Source organism: Pygocentrus nattereri, chromosome 12 (genome assembly GCF_015220715.1).
Source record: "Pygocentrus nattereri isolate fPygNat1 chromosome 12, fPygNat1.pri, whole genome shotgun sequence".
In the NCBI taxonomy this organism is placed as follows: domain Eukaryota; kingdom Metazoa; phylum Chordata; class Actinopteri; order Characiformes; family Serrasalmidae; genus Pygocentrus; species Pygocentrus nattereri.
In genome coordinates, this window is record NC_051222.1 from 30025149 (window position 1) to 30051079 (window position 25931).

The 25931-nt window shown below is 39.8% G+C and overlaps 1 protein-coding gene across 4 annotated transcripts in view; it reads left to right on the forward strand.

Moving 5' to 3' along the window:
- Positions 1–1028: 1028 nt before the first annotated feature.
- The window catches only part of ugp2a (UDP-glucose pyrophosphorylase 2a), a 41950-nt gene continuing 17047 nt past the window's right edge, over positions 1029–25931 (forward strand). Inside the window, exons 1-3 of one of the 4 annotated variants that reach the window (XM_017716505.2) lie at positions 1029–1153; positions 6894–7021; positions 12567–12674. In XM_017716505.2, coding sequence (XP_017571994.1) covers positions 6923–7021; positions 12567–12674 — 207 coding nt within the window. In that variant the 5' untranslated portion in view covers positions 1029–1153; positions 6894–6922. Of the gene's footprint in view, positions 1154–1349; positions 1369–2526; positions 2603–5083; positions 5285–6893; positions 7022–12566; positions 12675–25931 lie in introns of those variants that run through there. The other 3 variants (XM_037543753.1, XM_017716502.2, XM_017716504.2) reach the window with 3 other exon arrangements.

Genomic DNA, 25931 nt, shown 5'->3' on the forward strand with positions numbered 1-25931 from the left:
TTTTTTTTAATCATGGAAATTTAAAAACTCTAATGCCATTACAGATACCACAGGGTGGTACCTTTCAGCACAGGTGGACCTAAAAATGATGAGGACAGTAGGAACCTGAGGTATAATATTTAACAGTTTTAACAATAAATAAAGTCTTCAAGTGTAAAAATTCAATCTGAATTTTATAAACAAGGCATTTCTTGCTCATCAGTTTTACTAGAGCATCTTTTTATTCTACGGTTTAAAAGGAAACTTGTCTTTTTCACATTATGATTTTTTTTTTATTTTTAACTGACCTTTATTTTAACTAACTGACGCTCTATTTCTAACCATTTGTAGATTCTCTGGAGAGTTGCTCCATGTGCCCGTTCGCTTCCCGCGTATCACAATAGGTTTTACTTTACATGCAAGATGTTTTTGCGTGTAACAATTTAATCCTCACTAGTAAGAGCTGTATTTTAACGTCATTAGAAATAGAGGTAGAATTAAGCTTATGTTAAGCTTTGATTTATACTAGTAAGTAGTTTTTCTCTTCAAAAATGAATTGGGGGGGGGGGGGGGGATATGCATTTTACTATGTACTACGAGGGTTCTTCAGTAAAGGTAATGGATGTATATAGAACCACCACAGCTAAAAGATTTGATAGCATAAATAATTTTTTGTGAAGTTAAGTTCTTCACTGTGATGGAAGACCTGTTTTATATGATTATTTAAAGAATGTTTCTTTACATTTAAATGGTTCCATGTACCACCAAAAGCATTCTGCTATCGTCACGTGCTATAGTGCCTTTAACCTGTGGTAAACGATTTTTGCTGTGTAGTATGAGCTAAAATCTTAAATGCTGAAATATTTTCTAGAGGAAATTAAATGTTGACATGTTGCATGTCAAATGTGTTTTTACTAGCAGTAACAACCCCCACCTTGTCTGTCTTAAAATCCTGATGTCAACAATTGGATTAAAACCTTCAGAGTGCGTGCGTTACTCTCCGCGGCCTGAAGGTGGCGACATCGCATCATATTTTGGCCACTTTCCCGACGCCACATCTGATTGGTCAACACGGGCGTTATTGTGGCTTGTGATTGGTCAGCGCTGACATGGGGCTACATTGTGCGACGCGTCCAGCGGGCTGGCGGTGACATTCAGGCGCTGTGGGACTCCAGTAAGTTGTCGCATGAGCCTCTGACACCAAAGCGCGAGTGTGTGAGAGAGATTGTGTGTGTGTGTCCGCTGTTTATAAGGCTGCCGGGATGATATGCCTGCCTTTCCGAGCCTGTGTGTCTCCCCACTTCCACTCTGCCGGCCAGCTTTCCGCTAGTTTCCGAGCCGCTTGAGTGGCCAAGCAGAGCCCCTTTGCCCTTGGAGGTCTTATGTAAGGTAAACGTCCATGTGGCCCGTAGAGCTGACCGAGATGAGGGGCTTGCACCGCTTCCTGCTGCTTCTGCATCGCCGTGTCTGTAGTAGCGGTAGTACCTCAGTAATCCCGCACTGTAGTCATGGGTCACTAGCGCAAACGCCCAACACAATACTGGCATCTTGTTGGAACTTTCCGGTCCACCTTAAATGGTGCAGCCGTTGCGTTCTGGCGCTGACGCTCGGTCGGACGCCACAATGCGGCTGCTGCACCATTTAAGGTGGAACGTGAAAGTTCGAATAGGAAGCAAATTTCAAACTTGTAAAACACAAATGACACACAAAGTACGAGGCATTTCGCGCTCGGATAGGGAGGTTTACACATTATTCCATCAGCTCTCATTAAAAACGAGCCTTGCAAACTCAGTATTTCAGTGTCTTTACCCTTTTTTGGTGAAGATAAACTGCTTGCTAGACAAGCTTCAGCTATGGCTGCCCTCTTAAAAAGGCATTTTAGTAAGGGGAACCGCTCTATTTAGCCCCATGAGTTCTGTATAGAACCATTTCATGCTTAAATAGTTCTATACATGGTGAAATGGTTCTTCAGAGAGTGTGTTGTATGTGGTTCTGTATAACAACCTTTCAAGGACTCCATCTAGCAGCTAACCAATGCTAGACATTTTCATTAGAGCTGATGGAGTGATGTGTAGAACAATAGCAGAACCCTTATTGGTGCTATATAGAACCATTTTGGGGGGGGGGGGGTTCTATGTAGAGCTCATGGTTCTAAATAGAACCGTTCCCTTTCCTGAAGAACCCTAGAATAACCATATTTTTTAAGAGTGTAGCCATGTCTAGTGTGGGTTAGCTGCTAGATGGAGTCCTTGAAAGATTGGCTGGACTGGAAATCCTGTCACTGAGTGTGAGTAAAACAGAAGAAGCACTATAGAAATCATTGTACGGCTGGAAATAGCTGCTGCGTCTCCTGTTACGAGACACTGGGAGCTGGCTGTCCTGACTGCATGCTAGCTTAGGCCTTCAAAGCACAAGACTGCAGCACTGAAATCAAAGCAGGAGCACCACGTGAGTGAGCGTGTGCTGTGTATTTAGCTCTTCCTGGGGACTAAATGTCCCTAGGATGATGGAAAACATGACAAGTAAGACACGCCGGCTGGTAAAGAGGCCTGAGATAAGACGTGGGTCCCTGAGGATAAAGTTAGGTGCTACATTAAGAGCGACATGGGAATGGACCACAAAGGCAGGAATACTTAGTAATGTGTGAATGTCAGTGTTTATCTAGCCTGTCTGTAGCTGAGTACGGTGACACACTAACCCCTTCTTAGCTGTCTGGTCAACCTTTTCTTGTCATATCTCTTCCACAAAGGCCTGTAGTTATAAGACCACGCTGCTGTAATGTTTCTACATTGTGTAATATTCCTATAGGACTGTAGTTTTGTTGTAATCCATAGTACTTTTGTAAATCAGAGCTAATGTGTACAAACTCCTGTAGTGTTACTGAACATGGTTTTTAAGCACGCGTGTCCAAATTCTGGCCCGCTTATCTGTTATAATGCATTATAGGTGGACCACATGCCTGCAATATTCAGCTTTTCTCTTTACCTAAAGGTGACTACACTACTGTAAACTGTACAGTATAGATATAAACTGTCCGGCCCTCTGTGTAAGCCAGCTAAACTGGCAGAGCCTTCATTCTGTGACTAGAGCTGTTAATTAATTCACCTGTTTATTATTTATAATATTCATTTTAAAGAAAATATTTTGCCTAAATTATTTAAAGATGCTGTTTTGCTCGATAAGTATTAATAGTTACATTTGTTTGGGGGTTGTTTATCGATATATTTTAAGTATTTATCAGTATGTTTTGATAAATCTGGCCCCAAAATGTCTGTCAGCTGTTGTTGTTTTGAGAAACTTGTTAAATCCAAAATAGTTCCAAAGGGGTATACAGCATTTTCTAGATGGATGGATAGATGGACGGATGGTTGAACAGATAGACCGATATTATGAGAAGGTGTTACTTTTGTACTGTGTTATGAATGAGTTTCCTGGTTTGTACACATATATTATGCAACTTAGTGATATAAAGCTTAATTCTCTCACACACATCGCTGTTCTCGGAAGAAAAGCTTGTATCTCCAAGATGGTAACTTTACAGGGGAAGGAAAAAACCTACTTTACTTTTAATGTAAATAAGTGGAACCAGAATTTTGAGACATTTCTTTTAGACCATTCATCAAGAAATTTACACACAATCTAAAGGACAACAGCTGTTTTCAAATTATGTCAAAAACTGGAAAATGGCAAAACAACAATGATATATCGTGTGTGTGTGTTAACTAGGGTTTATATCACCTTAGGTTTATATATATATATATATATATATATGTGTGTGTGTGTGTGTATATGTAAAAAAACACCCACCCACCCACACCGCTGTTGTCAGAAGAAAACAGTATTTCAGTTTTGGATGGATTGTGAAGACGTCTGGTGTTATTTAAGTATATTAAGTTGCATTAACAGTGTTTGTATATACTTTCTCTCAGTATCTACAGTGACGTTTGTTTCTATCAGTATCTGAGCTCAGGACCGTCTTTCTCTCTAACCTGTTGGTAACTAGCAAAGATACCTTCTCTAGATAGACAAAGCACTTGTTGTAAGTCGCTCTGGATAAGAGCATCTGCTAAACGCTGTAAATGTAAATATATATATATATATATATATATATATATATATATATATACCTTTATTTAATCTTGGAGAACATCGTGGGTGACCCTCATTTATAATGTTGCTGAGAAGATACAGAACAAGAGACTGATGTTGTGTAAAAAACATATCAAATAATAAAAGTAAATTTAATAAATAAAAAAGCCTCAAATCAGGTAAATATACAAAAGTGAAACATTAATAACAAAAATACATAAACACATTAGAAAATATAGAACAATAATTAAAACATAGCTCAAATGCAAAGGTTAATAAAATCAGAACAAATCAAAATAAAATAAGACATAAAATCAAAGTAAACTCAGCCTCTGTTGGCATCACCTGGCCCCAAGTACAGCAGCAAATTCGTATGTGTAGTCGCAGGTACACAGTCAATCACTACAGACCTCCAAACTTCATGTGGCCTTCAGATCAGCTCAAGAACAGCGTAGAGAGCTTCATGGAATGGGTTTCCAAGGCTGAGCAGCTGCATCCAAGCCTTACATCACCAAGCGCAGTGCAAAGTGTTGGATGTCGTGGTGTAAAGCGCCTCAAATTCATATCGTGTGAAGGCAGACGAGTGAATTCTCTCGGCAATATAGTGTATCTGCGTGTGTGCGTGTGTGTATCTGTGTGTGCGTGCGTGTGTGTATCTGTGTGTGCGTGCGTGTGTGTGTGTGTGTGCGTGCGTGTGTGTGTGTGCGTGTGTGTATCTATCTGTGTGTGTGTGTGTGTGTGTGTGTGTGTGTGCGTGTGTGTGCGTGTGTGTGTGTGTGTGTGTGTGTGTGTGTGTGTGCGTGTGTGTGAGCTCCCGGCTGAAGTGAATCGGCAGCGTGTTTGTAATGAGACAGTACCGAGGACCCTCAGCTGCCCCTCGCGTGTCGGTCGCTGATCCTCGTTTCCAGCTTTTGTCGCGCTCGGAGGGTCACAGCGTCTTTCGGTGGGGTGGGGGGCGGGGGGAGGGGGTGGGAAGGGGGGTGGCGAGCACTGTGGCGCGCGTGCACGGAGCGCGAGCACCCTGTTGAAACAGCACGGCTTTAACAGGAAAAGCGCGCAGATCCGTTTAGGGAATCCGCCGCTGCTGAACTCGTTTAAAGAGCTGAATCCTCCCGTCGCGACTCGGACACACAGCCTCGACTGCGCGCTGACTCCGACCGGACCCTCCTCAGTCCATCACAGCGCTCTGACTCGTACATCAGCATGTTGGTCGCCGGTGAGTCCGAGCGACCCTGTCTGAGCTGCTGCGGGACGAGCTCGGTGTCGGACAGGGCAGACCGGGTGTCGGACAGGGCAGACCGGGTGTCGGAATGGGCAGACCGGGTGTCGGACAGGGCAGAACGGGTGTCGGAATGGGCAGACCGGGTGTCGGACAGGGCAGACCGGGTTTCGGACAGGGCAGACCGGGTGTCGGACAGGGCAGAACGGGTTTCGGACAGGGCAGACCGGGTGTCGGACAGGGCAGAACGGGCGTCGGACTGGGCAGACCGGGCGTCGGACAGGGCAGACCGGGCGTCGGACTGGGCAGACCGGGCGTCGGACTGGGCAGAACGGGTGTCGGACAGGGCAGACTGGGTGTCGGACAGGGCAGACCGGGTGTCGGACAGGGCAGACCGGGCGTCACTTTGTTTCTGAGTTCGTGGCTCTTAGTTTGGACTATTTCTGCGTTGTGTTTGCTGTTTAATCCTGTTACACACACACACACACACACACACACTGAGTGTGTTTACATGCACTCAATAATCTGATAATTGCAGAAAATCTGATTTTCTCATCAATCCGATCAACATGCTTACATGCGCTTAAGTAATCAGACATAAACGGATCTTAAACTTCATGCCATATCTAGTTTTACACAGCGTGAAGGGCGGCTGGAGTGTTAAAATGATGTAGAAAACTAAAAGTATAGTATAATGAATAGTAGGCAGGTGTTTTAGTGCAGTAGCCCAGTATAAACACATCATCACATATTGCTTTGAAATACTGGCCAAATCTGTCAGGCGCCGTTTTATGTTTTAAAGCATTTATTACTGATGGCGATGTGATTTATTTAGTTACACAGATTTTCTACAATCATTTTGGACCATTTCCGTTGGTCCATTCATTGTGAAATTTTAACACAAGGGAAAAGGTGACCAAACTTTTCAAATTGTGCACCAAAAAAAAGGTGAGAAAAATGTTTGCAGGTTTTTGCAAGATGTGATCTGAGATGTTGACTAGGGGTGCACAAACTTTTACATACAACTGTATTACAGTAATGTTTACTTACTATAGTGTGGCTGATTGGGGCGCAGGGGCTAAAAACAAAGCAGGATCTAATTTATGGATTTTTTTCAAGTCTGATATTATTATTTAATGTTTATTAATGTCCAGTCTCATGTCAGTTTAATGTAATGGCTTGGTGTGGAGGATGGGATACATACTTAAAGGGCTCTGAGGGTCAATAAGGTTAGGAACCGCTGGGCTAATGTAGACTGTAAAGGTGTTATGTTATTATGATTCACAATGATATCAGAATCATATCAGTATCAGTGGATAAATATCATTGAGTGGTTGGGGGGGGGGTGTATACTTGAAACCAGAACCATGTACCAATTCATTCATGTTAATGCTTTTAGGATTATTTTGAGGGTTATTAGTGCTCCTAATCAAAATGAAACATTTAGCTTCAAATAATAATAATAATAATAATAATAATAAAAGTGAATGCTGTCTGATCTTATTGTGTAGATATGAAAATGACAATTATCGACAAATTTTTCATATATATGCCTGTTGAATTTTGTAGCACTTAGGTTTTTCTCTTTCTTTACTCTGTTCTGTAGAGTTGAATCGAGGTGGTCTTAACGCCGGTATGACTGAGTTTCAGGAGAAACTGAGGCAGCAGCATGAGAACTCCATGCACCAAGAGCTGGAGAAGCTCCTCTCCACCACCAAGGGAGTGGAGGCTGAGGTAAGAGAGAGCGGACGAGACCTCACAGAGAAGGTTAGGATCAGTAGCGTAGAGATTCGCTGTGATAACTAGCCAGTTTGAAGCTTCTAAACAAGAATGACCTGCAATTTTCACCACTAAGTGTTGGCAGATTTCTCCAATAGAGCTTTAATTATGCATTATTTCTGTAATCTATAACGTGTCACACTTTCTAAATAAAACAATAGGAGCCATATCGCCCCCTACACTTCCTGTAGTGTATTACAATCTGTCAGAATGACTGTGTGGATCATATGAACATTATAAAGCACTTTCTAAATAAAACAGCTGAAGCTTTATCGGCCCCTACATTTTCTATGTGCACTACGTTCTGTCTGACGTACTGTGGGGTGTCATATGAATATTATTAGGGTAATATAGAGCACTTTTGTTTATAAGGAATGTATCAGTGCATTCACTTTTTTATGACTGATGCTGTCAATAACTAACTAACTTTGTCAGCTAATTGTTGAGGCCTTATTGGCCAAGACATGCATGTATACTTATGTATTTGTCTTGGTGAAGTGCAGGAAAGTAACCATGGTAAGCGATCCTGTGGTTTATCGACCTTCCCTATAGTTCACAACACTGCCCACCGGTCAATGGTGCACCTCTGCTATTGGCAACATAGAGTCCACTAATGAAGTACATTCTGTACCAGAGTGCAAAGAAAGCGTGAAATTACGTTTTGGCATAGAACATTAAGCTGCTGTAGTGGATCAAGGATCAGCTCCCCCTTCTCAGTGTAATCATATTAATGAAGACATCAAAGGCAAAAAGCGGTCCTGTGTCAGAATATGAGTCAGAAAAGAAAGACACTGGGATTACTAGAGAAAAGGACAGGAAAGGAACTGAGGAAGGAAGTCAGAAACTCGTGGGTTGTTCAGTAAGTACACAAGAGAAACTCAGGAAGGTGCCAAGCGTTAATCACCCACACAAAAATGATTCTCTTTGTTTTTTCCTGAAGATCTGATCCCTGTGTGTCCTCCACGTGGAATATAAATCTGAAGCAGTTCTCCGTTTCATCCATATCAACGTCCAGTCAAAATGGCCAGGACAAGGCAAATCTAACCCTGCCTGCTGTAGGGCTGCAACTAATGATTATATGCATTGCCGATTTTTCTCGATGATCAATTCGTTGTTTGGTCTATAAAATAACAGAAAATGATAAAAAATGTCGATCAGTGTTTTCCAAAGACCAAGATGACGTCCTCAGATGTCTTTTTTGTCCACATCCTGAAGATATTCAGGTTGGTGTGACAGAGGAGTAAAGAAACCAAAAAATTTAGAAATTTAAGAAGCAGGAAGCAGAGAAAGTTTTACTGTTATTACTATAATCAAGATAGTTCCAGATGGGGGCTCCATCAGGAGATCGCGCAGGTGTCTGTTAGCTGACAGGTCTCCGAGGAAGCCTGTGTTAGCCTTCCCCCTCCTAGCGTTGGTAGTATCGTGTGATTGGGGGAGTCCTAACTGGAGGGTGTGATTGGAAACGACTAAATTGGGGAGAAAAAAAAAAAAAGTTGAAGATGAATTTATTAGTTGACAGTTAATCGATTAATTGTTGCAGCTCTGTTTGCCAGTAGGGCTGGGCAATATAACAGTATGTTTCTGTTATCAAGATAAATGACAGCATAGTGCGCTTTTCTCACTATATCGTAGGTATCATCAGTATTTCTGGTGCACTGCTTCGTTCCAGACCACTCGTTTTAGAACCCTGCTTTGTTCTAGAACAATGAAGAACTGCATGCATCATAAAGGCAAATTGAAATTATAGAAAGGTTGTGAACAACCAGTGTACAGTAAATGCATCTACAATGAATAAGTTAAATCTTCAATGTCATTGTGTTAAGATTTTCATAGCCATTTTTTGATGTGTCTGCTATTTTTTAATGCATTTTGTATTATTATTATTATTATTATTATTATTATTATTATTAAGTATTATTACACTTTACACACACACATCTTCAAATGTTCTGATGTTGTATTTTACCTTTTTTCACACCTTTATTGCTATATGATGTTGCTTTTACTAGTGTTTTCTTAGTTTAACGAATTGCACTTTCAAAAATGAAGTCTAATTTCACTGATAATGATTAAGACTAGAGATGTACCGATACCACTTCCCTTCTGATACCAGTACTGATACCTGATTCTTCAGTTTTGGCTGATACTGAGTACCGATAGCGATACCTGATCCTTTAGTACCGATACCTGATCCTCAAGTACAGATACCAGTACTCGATCCTTCAGTATTGGCTGATACCAAGTACCTATACCAATACCTGATCCTTTAGTAATTGGCTGATACTAAGTACCGATACCTGATCCTTTAGTACCGATACCTGATCCTTTAGTACCGATACATGATCCTTTAGTACCGATACATGATCCTTCAGTATTTGCTGATACCAAGTACCTATACCAATACCTGATCCTTTAGTAATTGGCTGATACCAAGTACCGATACCTGATCCTTTAGTACCGATACCTGATCCTTCAGTATTGGCTGATACCAAGTACCTATACCAATACCTGATCCTTTAGTAATTGGCTGATACCAAGTACCGATACCTGATCCTTTAGTACCGATACCTGATCCTTTAGTACCGATACATGATCCTTTAGTACCGATACATGATCCTTCAGTATTTGCTGATACCAAGTACCTATACCAATACCTGATCCTTTAGTAATTGGCTGATACCAAGTACCGATACCTGATCCTTTAGTACCGATACCTGATCCTTCAGTATTGGCTGATACCAAGTACCTATACCAATACCTGATCCTTTAGTAATTGGCTGATACCAAGTACCGATACCTGATCCTTTAGTCCCGATACCTGATCCTTCAGTATTGGCTGATACTGAATACCTATACCAATACCTAATCCTTTAGTATTGGCCGATACAGAGTACCAATACTAATACCTGATCCTTTAGTATTGACCGATATTGTACCAATACCGATACTAACTCTGTCTATCCTAACTCACTGTAACTCTGGATATTTATACAATTACATTTAAAAATATTTTATTTTGGTAAAACCTACTCAGCTTGGCTAGATGGCATTTACTTGCTTAATTTAACTGCTTGTTTTTATGTATGTACTGTATATTTAGTATTTATTAATGTATAATTAGTAATAAGAACCTTGTTTAACAACTTAAATAAATGTAAAATATCTTTATTGTGCAAAAGAGTTAAAAACGGAGTTGAACAGTATAATAGATAAACCCGAGATGTTTAGACATAGCACACAGCAGCTTCTCTGGCTCAAAAACGGAGCTGAATGTTGTTTCACATCCAGATTTCTCACGTCATCTGTCTCATACATGCGTCTTGTTCACTCGCACTGCATCTCTGAGCTTCAGTTCAGTAAATATCACCATCGTTCACACTGTCAGTATCAGTTTAAGGGCCAACATCGGCGCCAATAGAGATACAGCATCGGGCTTGGTGCAACACTAGGACATTGCAAGGAGCTGGTAGTACAGTAGTACAGAGCAAATTATTGCACAATAAATAATCCCTGTTGGCTTTCGTTCATTTCTTAGCAGGATAGCAGTTTTTGGTGGTTACATTTCATTAATGGACTAAGCAGAGGCTTCTGTAGTTTGAACTGAGTGGGTCTTTATTTGACCATTTCTCATGATCCATGTGGGCGACCGTACACACTTTTCAATCAGGCTGCCTCATTCTAACACAACATTTTAGCAAGCGCTCCTCTGGTAGCAGCAAAAATCGTAATTATAGCATGTTGCGTTTCCCCAGAGGTCATGATAGCTTAATTACATCCAGTCCATCTCATAATGCAAGTCTAGAACCATTATCAGGGAGGTTGCAGGTGAAGGACTTAATTATGTGAACATGTGGTTGAGCATCGCGATATGGGCACTCATTCCGGAGCCTGAGTTCATTATGCTTCAGTTGAGTTCTTTGTAAATGAAGTGAGTATATTTAACAGGCCTTTAAGCTTACGGCAGCCAGATAAATATGAGCATGCAGCATAGTTTACTAACTTAAAATACCCCTAGTATGAAGTATACTAAAATACTAACTTAAAATACTCCTAGTATGAAGTATACTAAAATACTAACTTAAAATACTCCTAGTATGAAGTATACTAAAATACTAACTTAAAATACTCCTAGTATGAAGTATACTAAAATACTAACTTAAAATATCTCTAGTATGAAGTATACTAAAATACTAACTTAAAATACCCCTAGTATGAAGTATACTAAAATACTAACTTAAAATACCCCTAGTATGAAGTATACTAAAATACTAACTTAAAATACTCCTAGTATGAAGTATACTAAAATACTAACTTAAAATACCCCTAGTATGAAGTATACTAAAATACTAACTTAAAATATCTCTAGTATGAAGTATACTAAAATACTAACTTAAAATACCCCTAGTATGAAGTATACTAAAATACTAACTTAAAATACCCCTAGTGTCCCAATTGTGTACTACACACTAATACTATAGATTATATACTGCATACTAATCTTAATAGTATGAGCTACGTAGGTTAGTACGCAAAATATTAACATACTACACCAACAGGAACTGATGAACTGTTGCTATGGCAACACACATCATCGCAAGATAGACTCTGAAGGCTAGCTAACAAATTAACGAGTGTGCACAAACCTGTTTCTTACAGAAAAGCTAACAAATGAAAACAATAAGTGTAGCACATTTGTTTTGTTTTTTTACAGAACATTTTACAAATTTGGGATGAACTCACATTTCTACACCATTTTTTCTGCCATTTTTTCAGAAGCTCCTCCCTTTCCGTTTCCCGTTGCATTGTGGGATAATAGTGTCCATCGTTACTATACTCAAAAATCGACTGGTTCTAAATATGCATTGTGGATTTTTTAGTATCCTCAACTTTGACACTTGTGACTATACTACATACTCAAACACTCGTTAGTATTAAGTGTACAATTGGGACACAGCGTTATTCAGCCTACAGTAGTTTAGCCACACCTATTCTCATTGAAGAGATTTGGTATGTTGTTCCTGCAGATAGTCTGTAGCAGAGTCATTAGAGTGGAAGATGTGGGAAAACTATTAAACGTTGTGCTGTTCCTTTCTGTCAGGAAGCAGCTCAGTCATTGCAGCCTTCCAAATCTCCACACGTCCCAAAGGAGAGGCTGAAATGTATTTTTTTCTGGGAATTTGAGTCTGAACTCAATTTTATTCCTCAAGTTTATTATGTACATTTTAGCTCAGACTGCATTTTGAACAGAGGACAATACAAGACAGCCAATAAGAAGAGAGGTACTTTACATATGTGAGTTTTAAAGGCACAGTCATAGAGTGTTTAATTATAAGGCTTAAAGAGAGGTTTATGTTAGAATTTATGTTAGAAAATGCAAGAATGATGGAGAATGTGTTCTTTAATTATACAACATTATCTGAAAGATTCCCAGAGCTTAACAACAATAGATAAGAAGCAAAAATGATTGTTTGCGTGTGTCTGTGTGTTTTTTTCCCCTCAGAACTCCAGGAAAGATTTTGAAGGATTTAAGCACCTGTTCCATAGGTTCCTGCAGGTGAAGGGGCCATCAGTGGACTGGGCCAAAATCAACAGACCTCCTGAGGATTCGGTGAGATACAATAGTACAAAAAAGACAACAGCAACAACATCTGCCTCACACTGCACAACACAAAGTACACCATCTAAGGAAACATCTGTTTAATATTGTGTATTGTGTTATATGGCAAGTAGTGCAACTAATAAATAAATAAATAATAATAAATAAATAAACGGGGCAGTCGTGGGCTGGAGGTTAGGGAACTGGCCCTGTGACCAGGAGTTTGCCGGTTTGATCCCCAGGGTCGACAGTCCATGACTGAGGTGTCCTTGAGCAAGACACCTAACCCCCAATTGCTCCCTGGGCGCCGTACATAGGGCTGCCCACCTCTCCGGGCAAGTGTGCTCACTGCCCCCTAGTGTGTGTGTGGTGTTTCACTTCACAGATGGGTTAAATGCAGAGGTGGAATTTCCCCGTTTGTGGGATTAATAAAGTATCATTTAATAGCAGTTAGACAGACAGTACACATCATGGCCAGATTTTAAACATATATGGCTCATACTGCAAAATGAGAGTTTCAGAGTTTCACAGTCCTGCTCTAAAATGTAAGGGTGGTGCTAAAATACGGTTCCTTCTACTGAACTGAAACTCTTTATTTGAAAATTACATTTATTATAATTCTAAATACTTAAGCTTAACTTTAAAATAAAATTAAAAAAAATAGTTTTTACTTGTTTGTTCTATAAAATGTCAAAACATGAAAAATGTCAATCAGTATTTTCCTAAGCCCAGGATGACATCCTCAAATGTCTTTTTTTTTTTTTCCTTTTTTTGTCCACACTCCAAACATATTCAGTTTGGTGTCACAGAGGAGTAAAGAAACTACAAAATATCATTTCCTAAAATAAAGGCTAAAATAAGGCTCCATTTATGGACTGAAACTATTTATTTGAAAATTAAATTCATGATAAATCTAAATACTTTAACCTCCCGTTAAAATTAAATCAAAAACTACTTTTTAAAAAAGCATTGAAAAAAGTAAAGTACTGTTTTCACAAATTCAGGAATTCACAAGCCTTTTCCACTCAAGGTCAGCATTTTGGAAAGCCACCTCTGAATAGAAAGTACATAAATTATGATTTTGTATAATATTTAGCTTAATACTACCTCAATTAATGCCAAAATACCAATAGACCATTTCTCTTCAGTGGAACCAAAAGGCTGAGCCCAAACCTTGAAAAACAGCCCTAGACCATTATCCCGCCACCACCAAGCTTTACTGGTGTCACTGTGCTCTTCCCATAGGTAGTGTTCCTCCAGCATCCTCCAAACCCAGATTCGTCCACCTGACTGCCAGACAGTGTCTGTGTTTACATGCAAAGATTTTTGCCAATCCGATTGAATACATTCCGATTATAGATTTAGACTGGGGTGTTTATTTGCTCATTCTATTCAACAATCCGATGGAAAATCTTTGTTTGCGTGCTCACTACAAGTAATCCGATCCAAAATGACGTGCATGCGTGGAGAACCACTTAGAGTAAATGTTACCATGACAGCAAACATCGTGTGAGGCCAGTCAGCGTGAGATGAGCAGCAGTGAGCAGTGCATGTGGTTTTTAATTGCTTTAAAATGATGTCAGAAAAATGTACCTCACATGTACTTATTAAGGAAGCGCCGAGAGGAAGACATCGTCTTCTGAGACACGTAAGCTGGACGTCCGTCCCACCACCGTCTTTTAAAGATAAGAGCATAAATCAGATTCAGGCATTTCCATGGATATTATTCTTCTATTTAAAGGATTATTTACAGGATTACCCACCTCGTCCAATTGGATAGAAATTGTATTCCAAATGGCCTCAATCAGACTAGACTGTTCTGATTGAGGTGTTTACATGGACGTATTTTATTTAGTTTGAACTGTTAGTCAGATTATTAACGGATTATCAGGCTGCATGTAAATGTAGCTAGTGAAGCGTCATTCATCACTCTAGAGAACACGATTCAGCTGCCCCAAAGTCCAGTGGCAGTGCGCTGTACACCACCATTGTGCTGTTCTTGTGGTGATGTTGCTTCCAGAGGTGGTTTGGATCTCTAGATGGGTGATCTATGCTTTTCTGCATTTGGTGGTCACGCTTTGTGAGTTTGCATGATCTACAGCTTCATGGCTGAGCTGTTACTCCTAAACACTTACATTTCACAATAATAGCACTTACAGTTGACAGGGGCAGATGTAGCAGGGCAGAAATTTTACAAACTGGCTTGTGGCAGTCACATTTAAAGTCACTGAGCCCGTCAGTATGACCCATTCTACTGCTAATGTTTGTCTATGGGGATTCCATGGCTATGTGCTTGATTTTAAACACTTGTTATTGGATGTGGCTGAAACACCTGGTCTCAATAATTAGTTCGCCTTGCCGCTCTAATGTGCTGTTTTCCTGCACCACCAGCACACTTTGAGAGTGTGTTTTCAGAAAGAAGAGATGCGAATTACGCTGCTCCGCTTTTAAAGATTGTGGGTGAGATGGTGTTCTGGGTGTGGCTGCAGCACGGCTTTATCAGTTTAATAAGCACGACCCTGTTTTAAACAGAAAAAAGTTCTGCTTGTGCTGCTACAGAATATGCTGAAGCCTGATCACACAAAATGGACTACACCCTAAAAGAATTCAAAGACTATAAAACAAATATGATATGAATATACTTTTGTGCATCTTAAAGTGAATCTGACATTTAAATTGTCCAACTACATCGATGAAATCTGTCAATGGTTTGTGATCCTATCGTCAGTTGACTCGAACGTATTAAGAGAGTCTGCTGTGGATTGAATGAAAGCTAGAGTGAGGGGGAGGAGCTGATTCTTTGGGATGTAGAGAGTGAGATCACATGTGTGTGAAGGGGAGCGAAGATAACAAAAGAGCTCAGGAGTCTTTCTAGAGGCCGTGATAGGGGAGCTTTGAACTGCTGAAGGCTCTGTCTGTATGTGTTTGCTTTTAAAGTTCAGTAATTCCCGACTTTGTAGTAAAACCAGAGAAAATCTAAATGGGAGGCAAATCCTGCCAAAAAAGAAATGAAACTGAAAACAATAAAATGTAAATGCAAACTTCTTTTTGCCACTTTTTTCACATGAGCACGAGCCGTTTGTGACAAAAATAAAAAAAATTGAAAACGCCTACTGGTCATTTAATTTTAGTCGTTATTCTGGTTTTTCACGGCCTAATCTGAAATGAAAAAGCTAACAGACTAAAGAAAACACGAACTTCACTTTGGCTTTGGCTTTTGTTCGTGAAACGCAGAATACGTGTCAAAACTAAAATCAGTATACAAAGTTTACTTTCTTATTTCTTTTTCATGGCGATCGGCTGCAAGTCTGACCAAATTAAAATGAAAATGCAAAATGACTAAATCAAAAAGTGACTGTGATTCATTTTTCGGCGCTTTAACCATCAGAATGAAAAGGAAAATGAAAACGAACATCAGCGATTCACTTTTCATTTTCCAGTTTTCATTTTCTTTTTCTAACTGACGAACATGCAAATATATGTTAATTGACACTAGGCGGGGCTACGAGGTGAAGCCAAAGTGAAGTTCGTGTTTTATTTTGTCTATTAGTGTTTTCATTTCAGATTAGGCCGTGAAAAACCAGAATAACGACTAAAATGTAATGACAAATGGGCGTATTCAATTTATTTTTATTTTTGTCACAAACGGCTCATGTGAAAAATGAAATTGCAAATGTAGGTATTTCATTTCATTTTCAATTTTGGCAGGATATTTGCACAGATGTTTGGAAAAAGAAATGGCAAAAAGAAGTTTGCATTTACATTTTATTGTTTTCAGTTTCATTTCCTTTTTGGCAGGATTTGCCTCCCGTAAATCTCAAGACTAACCTGCAAAATCAATAATGAATTAAACACTAATAAAGAAGTGTTTTCCTTGTTTCATTTTTTTGAAACTGAAAGTGCAAAAACATCTTTTTGTTTTCTTTTCTTACTTATAGTTTTCTATTATTACTAGATAGAAATAGATACTTCCATATCGCTGTTGTCTGAACAAAACCTTGGATCTCCAAAATGGTAACTTTACAGGAGAAGGAAAAATCATACTTTGATTTTGATGTAAGTCATTGTAACCAGACTTTTTAATTTTGGGTCATTTATTTTAGTCCATTCATCATGAAATTTACACAATGAAGACAAGAGGTTTTCTTCTGACAGCAGTGATATGTGTACTACATATAGGACTGTTATTATTATTATTATCATTATTATTATTATTATTACAATACACATAAATGGCCACTCTGCCTTTATTTTATTTTCCTTAAGAAAGACCATTAAAAGAATAATTAGTCAATGTCAGGGAAAAAAGCAGAAAACTTTCCATAATTAACAGAAGTTACACAGAAGCCACATTTACTGTGACAGTCTTTTGCCTTTATTATAGCGTAAATTCTTTTCAGGAGACTCACTTTCAGTTTTTCGAAGAAATCTCCAGGGATATTTTTCATACCTCCAAAGTTCACTCAAGGGATGGTCTCTGACAGTACATTTTATTTATTATTATTATTAATATCATTATTATTACAACATAGATGCTTACATATAAGTAATAAATATGACACATTATTACACATAAATACTGAAATATATTCAGTACTCTGCAAAAATAAGGGACCACCCACCTTTTACATTCACCTTTACATTTACGTTTACATTTACACCATTTAGCAGACGCACTTTTCCAGAGCGACTTACAAGAAGTGCTTTGTCTATCCAGAGAAAGTATCTTTGCTAGTTACCAGTAGGTCAGAGAGAAAGACAGTCCTGGGCTCAGATACTGCTAGAAACTAAACGTCACTGTTGATACCCAGAGAAAGGAGCAGAGTTGAACACAGAACTCTGTGCAATACAATACAATACAGTAGAATATAATACATTACTATAATTTCTCAACTCAGTGCTCATTTAAGTGCTGTATAAAGAGATGTGTCTTTAGTCTACGTTTGAAGACAGGGAGAGACTCCGCTGTACAGCCAGCCAGTGAGAGTTCATTCCACCACCTGGGTGTCAGGACAGAGAATAGTTTTAATGCTTGTCTTCCACACGCCTTAAAGGATGGCAGGTCAAGCCGAGCTGTACTCGAAGCTCGAAGGGCTCGTGGTTCAGTTTGAGATTTCACCATTGCCATCAAGTAGGCAGGGGCTGGTCCATTTTTGGCTTTGTAGGCCAGCATTAGGGTTTTAAATCTGATGCGTGCAGCTACAGGAAGCCAGTGAAGGGAGCGCTGCAGTGGGGTGACGTGGCTGAACTTGGGGAGATTGAAGACGAGCCGTGCTGCCGCATTCTGGATGAGTTGCAGAGGCTTGATGGCCTGCATGGGAAGACCAGCCAAGAGTAAGTTGCCGTAGTCAAGCCTTGAGATAACAAGAGACTGCACTCGCACCTGGGGGGCTCTCGGGTGAGGAGAGGTTGGATCCTACGGATGTTGTACAGGAGAAACCTGCATGACCGAGTCAGGTTCGCGATGTGAGTCGAGAACAATAACTGGCCATCCAGAGTCACACCAAGACTTCTTGCCTCCACAGACAGAACAATCAGAGTTCTCGAATGAGATGGCAAGATCATGACAAGGACCTGTAGCAGGGATGAGTAGCAGCTCAGTCTTGCTAGGATTGAGCTTCAGGTGGTGAGCTGCCATCCATGAAGAGATGTCAGACAGACATGCTGATATGCAACTGGAAACGTGTGTCAGCAGCACAACAGTGATAAGAGAAGCCTTGAGATGATATTACATCATCAAGAGAGCTAGTGTCAAGAGAAAAGAGAAGAGGACCCAGCACTGAACCTTTTAGGACACCAGTGGAGAGCCTACATTGTGTGGACCCTCTCCATGTTACCTGATAAGAGCGATCCTCCAGATAGGACTTGAACCAATTCCACGTGTAGCCAGTGATTCCAAGGTGGGTGAGGCCATATTTAATATCCAGTCAGATTGGTCATTAAGACTTTGTTCAGGAGATATTTGGAGGGAGTCAAAGGAGAATAGGTAAGTTTCCAAAACTGGAGGTTAAAAACTAACAACCACCTGGAATGTCTTACAGACACCAAAACTGACCCCATTAGATTAACAGTACTTAAAGCTTTCATCTTTAAGAGAGAGGAGAAGATCAAGCTCCACTCTGGATTCAGATCTGAAAACATCCACAGGAGCTTCTGTCCATCCTTCCACTGAGAGACACTCAGCACTATGAGTCTGAAAGGATGTGTAGCTGTTAAGAACCTCTTACTGAGAAAAGGAGACACATCAAACAGAAGCTGCTGGTGTTTCTCATAAAAATGGACTGACTACCCCAGAGTCCAGGCCTTAACATCACTGAATGTGCTTGGATTTATTTGGATGGTGAGAAGCAGAAAATACAACCAACTGAACTTTAAAGTTGTGGAAAAACTAAAAGCAGGTTTCCCGAAAATACCTCTTTCAGTGTTGTTGGTGTCTTCACCGATATATTACCCAGTAATACACCCCCCCTATTCCATGACACACTCTGGATTTTGAACTTTATGCTGGTAACACTCTGAATGGTCCTTTTTTGCTTTGGCCTGGAGAATCTGACATGCATTATTTTTGTAAACCAACTGTCCCAACTTTCTTGGGAATGGTTTATATAACAAATCTATCAGAAATTAAGTTATAGCTTGACCCTGCTGACTACTATGAGACCCCATGTCCTGACAGTGTATGAAAACAAGTTTCTGTGTGTGTTAGTAGTGAGAGGCCATAGGCTGCTGAAGAAACTAGGTGGAACATGAGCTCTGTGTGTGTTTTCATGTGTGTGAGTGTGTGCCCAAGGTTGTATGTGTGGTCTGTCACCTCTGTGACATTTCGATCTTCCACAAATACACTCTCTCATACAGAAGGCTGGACTATGAATAGGCTGACCCCTCCAGCATTTGAAGAGAGAGAAAGAGAGGAAGGTATAAAAAAAGAAAAACAGAGCTTATGAAGTTTCTGCTATCGGCTGACATCTTTCATCCAGACGCCAGTTGTTCATGTCAGGTCACACTGGGGCCAAACAGCTGATCGGGAAGTTGTTAGTGGAGTTTTATACAGCAAATATTCTGTGTTTACATCTTGGCATTCAAAAAACATCACCGTTGTCGATCCATGGCAGGGCTTGACTTCGTTTTTTGAAATTTCTGCAGCAATCTAGAAAATTCTGAAGGGTTCGCAAACTTTTAAGCACCCCTATAGGTCTATAACAACAGTTGCAAATTAAATTAAAACTTATTGTTTTCATGAGAGAGAGAGAGAGATTAGCCTAATCGATATAAAATGTCTCTCTCTCTCTCTCTCTCTCTCTCTCTGCCTCCTGTCTCTTCTCTCACTCATACACATGATTTTCTGTAGTGAAACTGTAGGGCTGTACTGGTGGTAGGACTTTCTGCAGGACTGCGGACTGTATTGGTGGAGAGGGGGCTGAGCCATAAGACAAAGCGCTCTGTTTCCTGGTCAGTCTACATCCCCACCCCCACCTGTGGTCATTAGCTTTGGACAAAAGAATAAGATTGCAGATACAAGCGGCGAAAATGAGCTTTCTTCGCAGGGTGGTGGGCTACACTCTACTTGATAGTGTGAGGAGCTCGGTCATCCGGGAGGAGCTCAGAGTAGAGCCGCTACTCCTCCACATTGAGAGGAGCCAGTTGAGGTGGTTTGGGCAACCGGCCCCTCAGTCGGTTTACAAGGCACGGTTGGCTGTTACGAGACCCCGAAGTCATCCTGGGAATCACTGGAGGGATTATATCCCAAAGTTGGCCTGGGAGAAGCTCGGAGAAAGTTGGGGGGGGCAGGGTCGTCTTGGGTTCTCTGTCTTCCCTGTTGCTACCGCAGTGATGGCTGGATCAAGTGTTTTAAGAAGATGAATGAGTGAATCACTAATTGCTGGTGTGGAAGCTTACTGATTGATGGGGCTAACAGAAAGAAGGGAAAAGCCTAGGCAGCTTAGCAACGGTTCAGAGCTGCGTACACCACAGAACACGTTTCAGCTTTCATTTGAACACCAGTCGACCTGCTAACTAAGCTCTCGTTAGCTTGGCCAAAACACTACAGTCACAAACACCACAGAGCAGGTTCGATTCCAGCTTTCTGTCACTCCAACACCAGCCACTCTCTCAGACCTTCATTTTCATCTAAACTTGTGAAGCAAAGCTGCAGCCACGTTATGTTAGCTGATTGAATTACAGATCCAGACACAATGGATCAGGTTTAATTTAGCCTTTCTGTCCCTTCAGCGCCCCCTGACTCCTTCAGATTTGAATCATCATTTATACCTGTGTTGGTGCTTTAATTAGCCAGAATCGAACGTGCTGTGGTGAGCAGACCTGTTATCATGCTATCTTAGCTATCGTTAACCAGCTCCTCTCTCTGCTAGTTTGCAGCACATTTAGAATTTTTATAAATGTTTGACATTTATTGAACGATGGTTTTAAAATCACACATTGTGTTTACTGATTTGGTGACCATGTAAGCAAAAGTACTTTCTGATTATTTTCGATAAGTAAACGTGACATGAATGCCTTTTACCTCACTTTTGAAATTTTGCAGTCATATCCTCGATCAGACAAATAAGTTTATCATTTGTCTGACGAAACTTTGGCCGGACCCACACAAACAGGCAGGCGTTAATGTGGAGCCGTGCAGGGTGATGGCATTACTGGAATAGCAGTGGTGTTGAAAAACATGCAATATCAGGTTGACTGTTGTCTGTCTGTCCATGTAACACAGATACAGCAATACTCACAACTAGGGCTGAACTATTTGGTGAAAAAAATTAAATTGCAGTATAAATGTGATTCATTTGAATAAATTAACCTTTTTCTCTTTTTTGGCCAAAAGATTTTTTTTTCTTTTTTCTTTTCATGCCTGAGGCTTGAATGCTGAATGTCAAATAGGCATTTCACAAGCTTTGTGTTGTGTTATTTCCTCGCGTTTTAATCTAAGTACTTATTGAAATTTTATTGCACTTATGCTGTGTTTAATTCTGTGCCTGTCTTTCTAGGTAGCTTTCTAGGTACTGGCCTTTGTTTCTGGCAGTGTCTGAGCTCAAGGGTAGTTTGGACTCCAGCCTATTTGTACTTGCTAGGATACATTCTCCAAGTAGACAACAGAGCACTTTTGTAGATCACTCTCTATAAGAGCATCTGCCAAATGCCGTAAACGTCATGACAGCTTTGAATAATGTGGCTATAATTGACATTGTTGCTCTTTTAAAATTGCATTCTTTTTAAGTGCAATTTCAGGAAAAAAGGGTTAATTGTTTAGTAATAGTTCTGACCACACAATCTGACTGAAAGTCAGTCTACCAGCTTTATGTTTGATAACAGCACTACTGTAACTTTACTATTCCCCTGGCTAACACTGGTTTCACAGCACGCAGCTGGAACTGCTTTTTTGGTAGAAGAAATTGCTGATATTAAAGAGGATTTGAGTTATCTTTATGTATGTTATTTGTGTGGAAACGTAACATAACGTGGTCAGACCCTCTAGGCTGTTTGCTTTTCCTGATAACAAGATAATCTAATGCAACCAAATCACAGCCAGAATGTTACTTGTATTAAGATGCTGGTTCTCATGTGCTAAAACAGTTCTTCTCAACAGGCCCTCAGTTGTGTGTGTGCGTGCGTGCGTGCGTGCGTGTGTATGCGTGCGTGCGTGCGTGTGCGTGTTTGCGTGTGTGTGTGTGTGTGTTTGCGTGCAGCTGTGATACTGGCAGAGGTCTCAGGGACAGTGTTTATTGTCACGTGGGCAGAGGCTCGTTCGTGAACCACAAGGAATGTGAAACCCGATCTCTAGACTGGTCTTTAAACTTTACCTAAGGTCACCTTGGACATGACCTTTAACCCAACCCAAACGAAAGCTCGATGCATGTCTAAATAGATCCCAGGAGACTCGAGGATCTCTCCTCATTCCTGTGGCTTTTTCAGCCTCTGCTGAAAGCTGATGCTGATTCATTGGTTTTGTTGCACAGGGTCAGTTAGTGGTCCCTGTTGTAGTTCACTGAGGCCTGATTTGAAGCACGTTTGAGTAGTATTACATATTCATTAGTGTCAAACAGTGAAAATAATTAACTGTGAATAATCACATTTTGTGTAGTTATTAGCTAATAATCGCATTTGTTTTATTTGCTCATATTTCACACTAAAAAATAGAATTATGCAAATATATATTTTATTATGTTGTTAATATATATTTATATATGTTGGGATGGTTTGTGGTCTCAGCTTGTAGTTCAAAAAATACTAAGATCTTGAGACAATTCAGTGCTACAGTAACTGAATCTGTTTTACGTTTAGAACTCGAGTTTTTAATGTCATTTACTGTACATTTGATAAATATTGCATATTTATTAGGGCTGTCGATTGAATGAAGGAGTTCACCGTGATCATTTTGTCCAGTTAATCATGATTTTTTGCCACAATTTGACCCTCCAGAAAGATTTATTTATTTATAACATTTGTCATTTTAATAACTTGTCATGTTAACTGTGTCTGCCCTGATATTTAGGTGTAGGTATGTGATCTCATACTGGTGAATTATGAATTATATAATGTTCAGTGTTTTAACTAAAAAAAAAACAGAAGTAGCCTGGGTGTCTGTAAGGTTTGAGTTAATTGAACTTCTCAGTTATTAACAGAGCAATAATTATATTAATAATCGGTGCTTAATGATCTCAATATTCGAAAGCCAGCAGGTTACTTACTTTTTAAAGTTAAAACATTAAATTAGCTTTTACTGTGTCTGTATTTAAAGTTCTAAAAACATGCTGTTGTTTCTTTTCCTCAGCACTAAATTTGATCAGTTTGTAGATCAGATGGAACAGACTCTACAGTTGGCCCTTAGCACTTGCTGGACTAAATTGAGCAGCTTCACTCTAAGACAGCATTATCTAATGTGTCTGTTTTATAAGTAAACGGTGGATTTTGAGATGTTTGGGTCAGTTAGTATGGACGTTGACCCTGCCGTATTTAACTTGGCCAAACACAAGTAGGGTGAAGGCCAACATTCACCCATCTCCTGTTTACAGTGTTTACAGTGTTACTAAACCCAAACGACCTTTGTAAAAGTGCATGTTTGAGTGTGCTAAGATTGTAAATCTTTGACTTTCACCAGTTTCACCATCAATTTGATGCGCTTACATTTGTACAATTCAGAATTATGAGTTATTCCTAAATATTACTGATACCTCCTTGAAAGTCCCTGGCCGAACCTGAGTTTGCCATTCAGGAATTCACTAAAGTGAAAATCAGAATGAACTGACAATAATCAGAAACACTTTACTTAAAGCAAACTTAGTAAAATTAGTACAGTATGTGCCACGAAATTCACCAACTCTCAGTCACATTTTGGGATTCAGCATACAGTGTATTTTAATTAGGGATCCAAAATATCCATCCAATAAAAAAAAGTAACTGAAAATGGTAAGAAAACATTGTAGTTTCATTTTTGTGGCTGAAATTTCACTGCGTCCCTAATAAAAAGTTACAAAGCCATACAGTGAATCCTGACCTGTCACTGTGAGTTTGAGACTCAACCTGACCAGGCCCAACTGGACTCAGTAACGTAGATGGATTATCACAGGGCTTTGCTTTATTACTGAGCACTTGAGTAGTGATGAGCAGAAAATGCTGGGATAAACCGCTATTAATAGTTTCTAATAGACTATTACAGTATTTATGATCAGTATATTGTTTTGGAATTGCTGATTACATCTGGCAGAGAACAGCATCAACTATAAGTACAGCTGTGCTGACTTTCCCTCACTACTTAGGGCTGGCATGAATGATAATTCCACTGATTTTCACTTTGTTTTAGGTTTTAGTAATTAAATGGGTAACATGTAAACAAAGTCAACTACGTTCTAGAGAAACTTACGGAGTCAGAATTGTTCACAGTGGTGGTGATGGGAACCAGGCGTCTGAAGTGTTTAATACCTGTAAAAGATCCATGGCAATGCACTGCCTGATGTATAAGATGTTGTTTTACAGTAGTTTTAGGAGAAAGTTTTGGCCTAAGACATGTTTTTTAAAGCTATTCGCGGCATAGAGGTCCATGTAAAACAAAATAGTTCACAAACAAAGCTGTTTTTTCATATTAGTCGCTATTCTACCATCATCAACATTTACATATAAACACTCAGAAGACATGTGCAGGTTCACTGGCTGTTCTGGATAGTAAATAAAATGGCTGTGTTTGTGTTTTAGACATTAAGACCCCTGGTTCCTGTCACCACCACTGTAAAGAAAATTAGTCTGTAAATTTCTCTACAATTACCAATTTTACACTAAACCACTCTGAATAACTTTGTTTACAAACTAAACTCAAACTAAACACTGAAAAATGCCAATTTTGGTGAGATGGATAACTTCTTATGAGAGCCAATTCAGTAGCTCAGTAATTAGTAACCCTTTAAGGTTTAACAAAACCGTGACTACACTGCATTTATTTGATATGTAAAGAACATCACCTAAAACATCTATAACCAAAAAGTGATAGATTTTTTAGTTTGTTTCACAAATAATATTTTTCAGCAAGTAAACACTTGAATAGGAATATGATTCATACATTAGACATGTTGTATTGTTGCTCTTAAACGTTTTAATTACTTATTATAAGCGCTTATCGATCCAAACTGCTTTGAATGAACAATCCAGCGATAAAAGAAGCTCCGTGCATCTTTTATACAGTGGTAGGAAACACAGTAGCACAGATTCTATGCGCTTATATATTGAGGTCTTAATAATTTAAAGCATTTGTCAATAATATGTCGGCCCTTGGTCCTTTAGCACAGTACAATCTGGTCCTCTTTGGGGAAAAAAAAGAGGGTCTACATGAACAATCGGCCTAAATCTGGCCCAACGCCTGATATTCCGTTGTGCCACTTCGAGCTTGAGTCGAGCAGCAGAGCTCTAGTGTAGTGTGCCTTTAACAGAAGCTGTTCTTTGGGACAGTCTTTGGATTGCCAACTATCATGGGCCAAATGCCAGCACCGCCTCGCTCTCTCACTCTCCCCATTCATTCACCCCTCTCCTCCCCCACTTCCCTCTCTCGCTCTTTTTTTCTCGTCAGCTGTCAGAGTGCCCAAGCATACCATAAGGCCAAGAGTTCTGAGTCCCTGCCTCAGAGTCTGGACAGCAGTAAGCATTTTAAATGAGCGCTACAAACTGGGACACTCTTTATGGAGTAGAGTTGAGCCTGACAAACAGGGGTCTGAGCAAACTCTTACATTCCAGCTCGTGTTTCTGAGATACGATTCTACAGATTGAGTTAGTTAG